Source organism: Corvus kubaryi, unplaced genomic scaffold (assembly GCF_017639235.1).
Source record: "Corvus kubaryi isolate FWS band 111438036 unplaced genomic scaffold, C.kubaryi_AGA036_p1.0 split1-131, whole genome shotgun sequence".
Classification (NCBI taxonomy): Eukaryota; Metazoa; Chordata; class Aves; order Passeriformes; family Corvidae; genus Corvus; species Corvus kubaryi.
The window spans coordinates 17,378,637-17,389,180 of record NW_024582073.1 but is presented as its reverse complement, the minus strand read 5'-3'; the positions used below and the strand labels follow the sequence as shown (position 1 = coordinate 17,389,180).

The window sequence follows — 10,544 nt, the reverse complement described above, 5'->3', positions numbered from 1 at the left end:
CGGCGGTGACAGCCCGGCGGGGCCGCGGCAGGGCGGGGCCGGCCCGGCGGGAGGGAGGGCACCTGCGCCCCCCGCCCGGTGCGGCGCCGGGCGGCCGGAGGGGTCGGGCCGGAGGGGGCTGCGGGCAGCAGCCGCCCTGCGCTCGGCCACTTTGCCCGCCCGTTCCGGGTGGCAGGTGCCGGGGTAGCTCTTCTGGCCCTCCTCGGTGCGCCGTCGCCTACCGAGGGATGCCGGATTTTTTTCGGGACGAGAAGAGAGGGTTTGCTCTTAAAAAAAGAGCTCAAACGGCCCTGTTGGTATCTGTGAGTTTCGCCGTGAAAACGCCCCCCTTGTCTCCCCAGCCGCCCGCGGCAGGCGCGGTGCCCCCGGAACAATGAGCTTGACAGCTCCGGCCGGCGCCGCCCCCCCGGGCAGCCCCTTCCCCGGCCGCGGAGCGGCCCTCGGGCGGGCTCGGTCGGACGGGCACGGGTCGCCGAGAGGAGAGTCGTGCGAAAGTTGACACCGTACTGCTTTTTCATGGGTTTTGTCTGACATTGCTTGAATGGGTATGAGAGAACAGCGCAGTGTTTCAAGTTATGGTAGTTCTGTGGCCGATTTTAATCCGATTTTAATCGAGGGGTGTAACGATCCCCTGTTAAAATGGAAGTTTACGTTTTTTACTGGATCAGAATATTATAAGAAATCAGTAAGAAGGAAATCGGTGTTAGTATTACCAGCTGTTGCATAATAAGCCCATTTTGCTCCAATAATTTGCTCAGTTATGAAAGGCTGAAGTTAAATAGGCCTCATCTTAATTTTTTTTCATTCTAGTATTAAATCCTGTCAGATTTGATTGGCGGAGATTCGTTTGTATCAGAACTGGAATCTCACATTGTGTGCCTGTTCAATAACTGATTTCGATGCATTATGCTTAGGAGCTAGTTGTCCTTAACATCTGTAATAACCTTCTTAAAGCAAATTCCAAGCAATTCTCCAGCAGTGAGGTGTACAGGAATTTTAAACAGTGCCATGACAGCATAGCTAGCAATATTAGAGGCTTGTTAACATTTGGCATTATCTCGTAAGGTTTGTTTCATAATAGAGTACCTGCCTCTCCCAAAATTCCAATGCAAGCGTTCCAAGTTTTACAACGTAATTATCTATAATTATATAGAATAGGATGTTTTCCTGGTCGCTTGACCAAGAATGGTTTTAGTGGTTTTTTGGTTTGTTTTCTGGGGGGTGAAGGTGGTGGGGGTGTTACAATTTTATCATTCTGTCTTCAGAAAGTTTTCTTTTACCTAATATATAACATATTGACATGCTTTAAATTTTTATTAGAATTGCAGCTTGAGGGTTGCTTGCAGCTAAGCTGAGAGATAAAAGTACTGTGTTTTCACTTCACAGAACTGAATTTAGAATCGTCACACGCACCCCCATTCTATTTCTGTTTGAGAAAAAGCGTTTCCAAGAACAGTCAGATTTGAAACTACTAAATACATTTCTTCACTGTCAGTCATGCTCAGTGGGTCCACCTCTTGGTAATATGACAACCACTATAGGTCACTTTTCAGCAGAAGTTGTAGCTTAGGAATAAAAACTTAATCCTTTAAAAATCTTCTTTCTAAAATCTTCTTTCTTCCATTTTCGTATTAGAGAATATAGTGCACTTACTGTAAGTGTATTTACATACACTTGTGTAAAAGTGTCTTTATGTAAGTGTAAGATACACGATACCTAGATGGGGAAAAAAAAAATTATAGAGTACACCCTGCAGAATCCCATAGACTCATTACTCCAGAAATTGGTCTGTTCATGACTCCAGAAGTATTTGAGCAGTGGCTTCAGAACAATGCATTTTAATGTGGAAATGTTAAGATAGCTCATTCAAACAGATTCTCTCTTCAGTAGTCAGTGCTGGTTTTGCTCTTATATGGTAATACTGAGACAATAGTATTTAAAATACTTGGGAGGGGGAATTAAATCTGCCATTTAAATTTTTAAATTTCTACTCACTGCAGTGAAATACTACTCACTGAGTAGCAATAATTATTAGTAGAAATATGAATATTATTTTAATAATTTTAAAATCTTTTTAAAATTCTTCTGTTACTTATGCAGAGATCTCATCATACAATATCAAGTAATGTATGATAAAAACTGGTCTCAGGGTTTTTTGTGACATGGTTTTACACCCTGGAATTTGTCTTCTGCATAGCTTTAAAAATGCTACGAGGTACTAAAATGATAATCAAAATTGGCTGCATAAGGTGTTTACTGGGGAGGCATATGGGGGAGTAGGAATGACTTTTTTTTTAATGAAGCTGTGTTTTCTTCCTTGCCTCAGTAACTAATTTGCATGTTATCAGGAGAGAATGGTTCATAGAAATCTCTGCACATGGCTTACTTGGTGGTTGGTTGTTTTGGGGTTTGTTTTTTTTTAAGTAGAAAAGCATTTCAAGTATTTTCAAAATAATATAAATTAATCTTTCTTTTTTAGCCTCTTCTGAAGCAGTCACCCTGGAGCAATCAGAGCAGTGGCTGGAGCACGGGAAATATATCCTGGGGAGGAATGCATGGCAGAGACCATCGTAGAACTGGAAACATGGGAATTCCAGGAACTATGAACCAGATCTCTCCTTTGAAGAAGCCTTTTTCTGGTAATGTCATAGCTCCTCCTAAATTTTCTCGCTCTACTCCATCACTGACACCAAAATCGTGGATTGAAGATAATGTTTTCCGAACTGACACCAACAGTAATACTCTCCTTCCTTTGCAGGTAAGGATGGTATACCTGGTGTGTTCATAGTCTTGTATAGCATTTTTACTTCATTCATTTTAAATGAGAATTAAACAGTGGTTGCAGCCCTGATACTTGGTTTGAAAATTGTGTTTCTGTATTATTTTTAGTCTTAAAATAATCCCCATGTGTTCAGTGTATTCAGCAATATATGATCCTCACAGTTGAATAAGAATATTGATTGTCAAGAAAGATGCAAACTGTAGGCGCTGGTGAAGCAATAAAACATAGTATGTTTAATCCAGCAAGTATTTTCTGCCTGTGGTAATGCTTATATTCTTACAAATTCCTTTAAAACTCAAGGTTTTTTTGTTCGTTTGTTTGCTTGTCCTTGTACATAGGTTTTCTTACTTTTGTAGATGGTTCTCGAGTCTTTGTCATGTTTGTCTTTTACTGGTATTTTAGGCTGATGTTTGTGTGTGAGATCATTTTCCTCCACATTTTAGCACCTTTTGTTTTTGTGTTGTCTGGAAGCCCTGTGATTTAGAAGCGTTAAACAGAAGGATGTGTCTTAGAACTAAAGATCTGGATTCACCTCCTGAATTTTGCCAGTGACATCTTATGTGACTTTAAGTCATTTAACTGCAGCCTCAGTAACCTCTTGGTAAAATGTTATTTTTCCTATTCTTACCTATATTAATTTAGTCATTCCTTGTTAGCAGAGGCCTTTCGTTTGTCATAATCGTGACCACATTTGGGCTGTATTTGCATAAATGGCAGTCTAACACTTATGTAGCTGAGGTAGTCGGAAGAGGGTGCTCCTTGGGACCGGATTTCCCACTAGAATTCTGGTTTTTCTTACCAGTTTTCTGGTGAATTTGGCACAGGAGGCCATGTCCTGACTCTGCCCAGGTGTGCTCTGATACTTATAGTGTTTTTGAAGCTAACGTGACTTTCGGACATGCCGAAATTATGCTCCAAGTACATGCATTTGCCCATACTGTGAAAACAGGTTCCATTAAGTAGCCTTGCTAGCTAAAATATCGTAGTAGAATAATCTTTTATGTGGCTAGAAAGATGGGGGAAAAAAAAGCTGTACTCTTCAGGAACTGTGTTGTATTAAGTAAAACGTATTAGAGATTGATAATGCTTTGCAGTGCAGGGCAGCAAAAATAGTAGAAAGTAAATGCTGAAATCTGTCCCAAAGATGTTAACCTAAGGGACAGATACAAAAATATTAATCCCATCATACACTGAAACCACTGTGACACACACACTGGAATTCATATGCAGCTAAGCACAAGTTGTGAATGTATTTGCTTATGCAGTATGTCTTACGAGTCCATATGACCAATATTTTGAACTTTCAGAAGCTTCTACAGTGGTTGTCTAATACAGATTAACTCATTTTATGTGTGAGCAAGTGTCTTGTGCATTTAGGCTATCATCTAAATAACTTCTGTGTAATAGGGTAGAAAAGAAATCCTTGCAATTTAACTTTATAATACCTTAATATTTCTGTGTAAGGATTGGGGGATTTTTTAAAATGTCAGAGTGAGAAGTTGGGCATTCTCAATCATTGGTCACACCTATGAGCACCAGACCCACCAATAAAATAGGCCTGTTTGGATATCTTTATGCTGTTGATCTGTCTATGCTTAAATCTCCGTGACATGTATAAAGTCCTAGTTGCAGAACACAGTAAAAATAAACCTCTTTGAAGGGTTGCAGTGTTATCTACTGCTATTGTGGAAACACTAGATGTTTCCATAAATTACTTTGCTACACTGAAATCGTGTTCTTGTTTTTCAGTTAGTACACTATTGTTATGTGATTAATTCCTTGTGATGACTGTTACATTTTTCAAGTCATAATGAAAAAGTTAAACAGAGCTTGGAGCTCGTGCTTCTTTTCATCAGGCCTTGTTGGCAATTGCAATGCTGTCAAACACCCATCTTTGCTGATTTGCGCTGTGCTTGTCTCCTTCCATAAAAGGCTGTGGTATTTAGATTGAGAATTCTTAAAGATACAGTAGCAATTTCAGAAAATACTGAAAAATAATACTAATTAAATCTTGTGCCATTTGGAAAGTATAGCACAAAAGTATTTATGTGTGTGTAGAAGTTACCTATCTCTTCCAAGCTTCCACAAAGCAAACACATTTTAGCATGCATGTTGGATACATACTGCATCATTTACAGTTTTGCAGAATATTTGTTTCTTTGGCCTAACTGCAGTTAAAATTTTGTAGGGGAGGGGACAAAGCACCTCTCTTCCAAACTTCAGCTAGCTCAGACTTAGCAATTAAAAACAGCTTAGAAAAGCTAGTGCTCTCAGAGACTAACTTTGTGTATATCTTTAATGTTCAGCTACCATTTTTTTAAAATGCTAAATATTTTTGCAAAGTCCAGATAGCGTTCAGCATGTCATCTGCTGATCCATTTTCTGAAAAACATGTACCTCATACAAACAAGATAAACCACAGAGGAATTGTATCCAAGCTTGAAGCTTTGCCGTTCCATCAAACTTTTTTATTATTTGATATTGGCATTGATGTGTGGTCCCCGGAATAGAAGTGACATCAATTCTGATTAAAAACTGCATAACATTAAATTAATATACCAGTGACAATGAGTGTCCTTTACTGATAACTGAGTAAACTATTATGAGTATTGCTTGTAGGGATGAAAGCAGATTTTCTGTACTTCCTCGTTAAAACTGAAACATATCCCATGTGAAGTTGAATTCACAATGGCCACATTAGTTGCAGCAAAGCCGCTTTTGCTTACGAAAGTTATGAAAGTCATCCCTTAGGATTTTTAAAAAGTTCAGCGGTTTGTTTTGGTTTCAAGTAAAAATAATTAAACATCATGGCAACACTGATTTAAATGTGAGCAAATAAAGCCTATAGCCAAGTTTTTCTTACGTGGCTCACTGTGAGAAGCTGTTTTGCCTTTCTCATGATTTTGAGATGATACTAACTGCATCAAATAAAGTTCTTTCATAGACATAAAACCTTGTAGACATAATTTTTTCTGAGTTCAGTCATACTGCTTCCACCATTATAGGTACTTCATATAGGGAAGGGTTGTTGCCTTGTACTTGAAACATTAAAGGAACAGTTAGAAATCTTGTCAAGTATTGACACCGTACAACTTAAGCATTTAATTGAGGGGCCTATTTCTCTCTCCTTAGAGAGAATCTAGGTTCCTTATTTAGATAATCTAATTCTCTAGAAGAACGTACCTGGCACCACTGACCTTACACAGCCCTTGGGATTGTACTTTAGGCACTTACATTGCATTTCAAAAAGTCAGAAAATATGAATATTCTCTTTTATTCCCTTACCTAAAGTACAAAAAAACCCCAATTATAGGGTACAAAGCTGAAAATATATTTCTAAACCTTTTGATACAAGTGTTTTTCCCCAAAAAAACATGCTCCAGGCATTTCTGTAAAAAGCCACAAGGACAGAGATCAGTGTTTTGTATATCCATTTTTTTGATTTATATTTCTTGTACAATGAAAATAATTAACTATTTCTAAATTTTTATTTTTTTTTAAGAACTGCAGTATCCTGTTTTGTTTGCAAGCTTAGTTTTTCTTACCATCCTGCAAATAATCTTACTAAAACACGTTAAAAATGTTCAATACTAGACATCAGTGTTCAACTATTTTCATTCTATGAAAAACACTGCATTCTATGAACAGGAATTTAATTTCTGTGTCCCTTTTGAATTAAGGAAATACACTGCGTGTCTAGGTGGTTTTCACCTTGATTTGTCCTTCCTGTTTGTTCAGACAAACAGTGTGTAATGTTCATGGTCCTAAAAGCTGAGTGTTGTTATTCTGTGTTTAAACATAGCTCTCCAGCTGGGGATTGGTATGGTAAGGTCGCATCTTGTACAAATGCAGATTTTTCTTTTTGAAATGTGCTCAAGTTTTTGAAGAAAGCCAATCACATAAAAAACAAAATGTGGTTTAAAATTGTATGTCACAACAGGTGTTAGTTTTAGGTACTTAATTTAAGCTGCTGTCCTGTTCTTCTGCCTTAGAATCACTTCAATTTGGAGAATTTCAAATTTTTGATATGACAGTTTTAGTACAATTTAATACCACTTCACATTTTCAATGGCTGATCTAGATGATACACATACCAGTGAATATTAGGTGAAGTGCAAGTTGCTAAAGTTGGATTCTTAATGCCATGTTTAGACTCCTAAATGTGTGGCCCATTTTTTCAGAAGTGCTGAATATTTGGCAGCTGATGTTAAACTTTAAGGCATTGAGATTATCTAGCTGCAAAGTTTTCTTACTCTTCACAGCAGTATAATTGTCCAAACACTGATCTATAAGGCAGGCTTTACCAGTTTATTTTTTAATGAGGCTATGCTGGAACAGACCAGTTCAGGGTTTTTAATGCAGTGGATTGATTGCCTGGGACTGATTAAAATGACACACACAACCAGATACTTGTGTTTGAGGACCATACTGGGGATATCTCTAATTGGGGAAGGCGGTCTATGACCATGCTTTTAACTTCAGGTTCACAACCTTTGAATAAATAGTATTAGGAGCTGCACAGATTACACATTCAAAGGACTCAGTTAGTGAGAAGTTTGTGGTGCTTACCATACAAATGTTTTTATGATTTCATATGAACTTAGACTTTCCTCCCATTATTTAAATTTGCTTCAGTTATACAGCTCATTCTATTAATGCAATACAAAATCAGAATTAGTAAAATTCAACAAAATATTTAACAACCATGATAGTATAGCAGTGATGTGTATGCTGAGTATCTTATCTCACCTTGTTCTCTGCGTTAAAATGAGTATGTTCTCACCTAGGATCCATCCAAAAGTACATTTGCTATATGTGCTGATGTATTTGCATTTAAGTACTCAAGGCTGAATAGATATTTCTAGATTTGGGGCAGGGCTGTGAGAAACCCAAAACTTGAGTAACATCCTCCCTTTCAGATGACTAATGTCCCTTTAGTTATTTCATTGAAACTATTAAATACAAATTTTCTAGATTTGCCTTGAAAGTCAAGATTGCCAAGACTTTAATCAATCTCCATAGTCTGGTGTCTGGTTGTTTCCAGGTTATGAATACATATTCTTGAGCTGAAGCACTTCAGTATTTTAAAATGCTTATGTAGCTGGGAAGTAGGTGTGTCTTTGCCAAAGGACTCGTTCGTGGTGCATTTTAGGCTCAATTTAGTTAGCTTACGTAGCTGGTTGTGTCATTTTAGCTTTAAACACTTTGTTGTCAGGATGACCGTTCACAGATGTCTACCAGACATCTTTAGTTCGTCTTTACCACTAATGACACTGTGAAGAGTAACCAAGCAATTTTGGGTGTCTACTTTAAGCCTTCCTCCTTGCTTTTTTATAGAGCTAAAATTGTAGTTTCAATAGGTTTTCATATTAAGTTTCTCATTTACAGTGGTTATGGTTTCAAAAAGGGGCTTATGGTTATAGTATATCCTCACTAAAATGAGAATATTGAAGTTTAGATGTTAGAGATATTTTAGAATATGTATGTAGGAATTGTTAGATTATTACTTCTAACATTAACACTGAATACTATATTCAGGTACTTTTTAAAGTGTGGATACTTTATTACTAAATCAGCTGTCACTTTCTAGAAAGTCTTAAAGCACATTTCGATTCAGGTCACGTTTAAGGTGAAAATGATGGAACTTGGTGAAAACAGTGGAGCTTGTTAACATTTTAGTTTGGGAAGCAATTTTAAAAAGGTTTCTTTAATTTAGCTTTTAACAAACTCAGTTAGTTCATCAAGGTCAAAGTTAGAGTTCTTTTTTGCAGCCAAGACAGACCATACTTGAAATGACTATAAGCTTTATGACTTCTGTCTTCAGTTCCCATCTCATGGTGCTACATTTCTTTAGAATATGAAGAGACGTGTCAAGATCATACCTTAAAGATACTACCATTTACAGATTTTAGTACCTATGTTAGCATTCTAATTTTTTACTTCAAATAGTCCTCCAAATCAGTAGTTTAAAGCATGTGTTCAAAATTCAAAGGTGTCAGACTTCTTAACTATGAACTAATGTTTGTGGTTAAAAATTAACAAAACTATTCACCACTCAGTAGCTTTGGTCCTTGTATTTGCTTTATGCATAAGTGACAATATATGAACTTAGAAGTGTGAGTGCAGTTTCTGCAAATGCTCGAACAGGATAATCTTTGCATAAATTGCACGGGTATATTTAGAAGTCCTAAATAGAATATGCCTAGAAAAACTGTTGTTCATCAGTTTAGTATGGAAACTTGCTCTTCAGGGAAAGCTGCCCTCCTCCCATTTGTGCATATTTAGATGCATGGCTTGGGGACTACTTCTCAAATGCACGCTCTTCAGGTGTATTCTGCATGACACTGTCAAAAGCCCGTTCTAGCACTTGTGTTCTGTGGGAAGGGTACTTTGTGCTTCTCCTATTCCTAAAATAACTACCACTTTTCTGTAAACTTTCTTACACAGACAATTTTTTACTTAACCATATCGCTCAGGCAGTTGTACCAATCTGCTGTACAAATGCAGTTATGATTCTCATTTGGGAAAGGTAGGTCAAGCAGGATGCAAGTGTTTAGACAGCTAAAAGTAAAAAACTAGTCTGAGAATTTGTAGTGCTTGGGAGAAGGTAACTATCAGCTCTGAGGGAAAAGAGCTAGCATTTTGTTGTGACATTCCACAGAGATACAGACCTACTGACACAGCAAAAGTTCACTTGGTTCTTAGCACAGGACTGATGAGCCACAGAGCTGAAGGAAATGAAAAATGCTTTACAGGAATTCAACCTTGACAAAAGGTGCTTTGGGAGTCAGGATGATAGAACACATGTATTAATATACATCCTTAGGTTTGGGAGTTAGAATGATAGAACACATGTATTAATATACATGCTTAGGATTGGGAGTTAGGATGATAGAGCACATTTATTAATATACATGCTTAGGTATCAGGGCCTTTTGCCCTACTGATTATCTTTAGTTTCATTTTTTCAATGTGGTTGATAAGCATTTACCTTCAAAAACAATCTGGAACTATCTTTAAGACAACATGGAAGTAGTTCTAATTTTTGGGACTACTTCTATGTTGTTTTAAAAGTAGGTCCAGGTTGTTTTAGAAGATAACTGTTTATCAGTTGCGTTGAAATAATGAAGCCAAAGGTAATCCTAATTCTTGGGACTGTTTCCACATGCATGGAGATCTGGAACAATCGTGTTCAGTGGTACTGCTTTTCATGCTTGTCCCAAAAATTGACCAAAACCATAATGGAAGTTTTCTGATTTAGTTGTGCATGCTGTTGTAGAATTGTACCCTTTCAGCAGACCTTTCTAGAAAATACTTGCTGGTGTGTGACTTACATTACTGAAATACTTTTAAGTTCTGCTTTGAAATTAAAGCTTCCTATTTGCATAGATGATAACTGTTCTCTTCAAAGATATAGTGTACATATTTGGGAAGCTCAAAACAGTGTTGTAGCATTATAAAGTCAAGAGGCACGAAGATTTAAAATGAACCTTGTACCCAAAGAATGACCTACCTTTAGAGATAGTTACATTCAGATAATGTTGCTTCATAGCATGCAATTCATCAGTGTCATTTGCAATAGAGATTGAAATTTTGAAGCAGTGATTACCAAGATACTACCCAAACTCACGAGTGGGTAGCATGATGTGTGGGTAGTGGGATAGCAGAATGCAATTCCCATATTTAAATCCTGCTGTACTTAAGTGTATTCACAACATTTTTATATTGTGCTGTGCCTGCCCCATTTTATGTTTCCACTGCC

The 10,544-nt window shown here is 37.5% G+C and overlaps 1 protein-coding gene across 1 annotated transcript in view; it reads left to right on the top strand.

Annotated features, from left to right (window-relative positions):
* Positions 1 to 10,544, top strand: part of CPEB2 (cytoplasmic polyadenylation element binding protein 2) — a 53,430-nt gene that overhangs the window by 1,641 nt on the left and 41,245 nt on the right. Inside the window, exons 3-4 of the mRNA XM_042053374.1 lie at positions 387 to 545; positions 2,480 to 2,758. Of these exons, the coding sequence (XP_041909308.1) occupies positions 387 to 545; positions 2,480 to 2,758 (438 nt within the window). The remainder of the gene's footprint in view (positions 1 to 386; positions 546 to 2,479; positions 2,759 to 10,544) is intronic.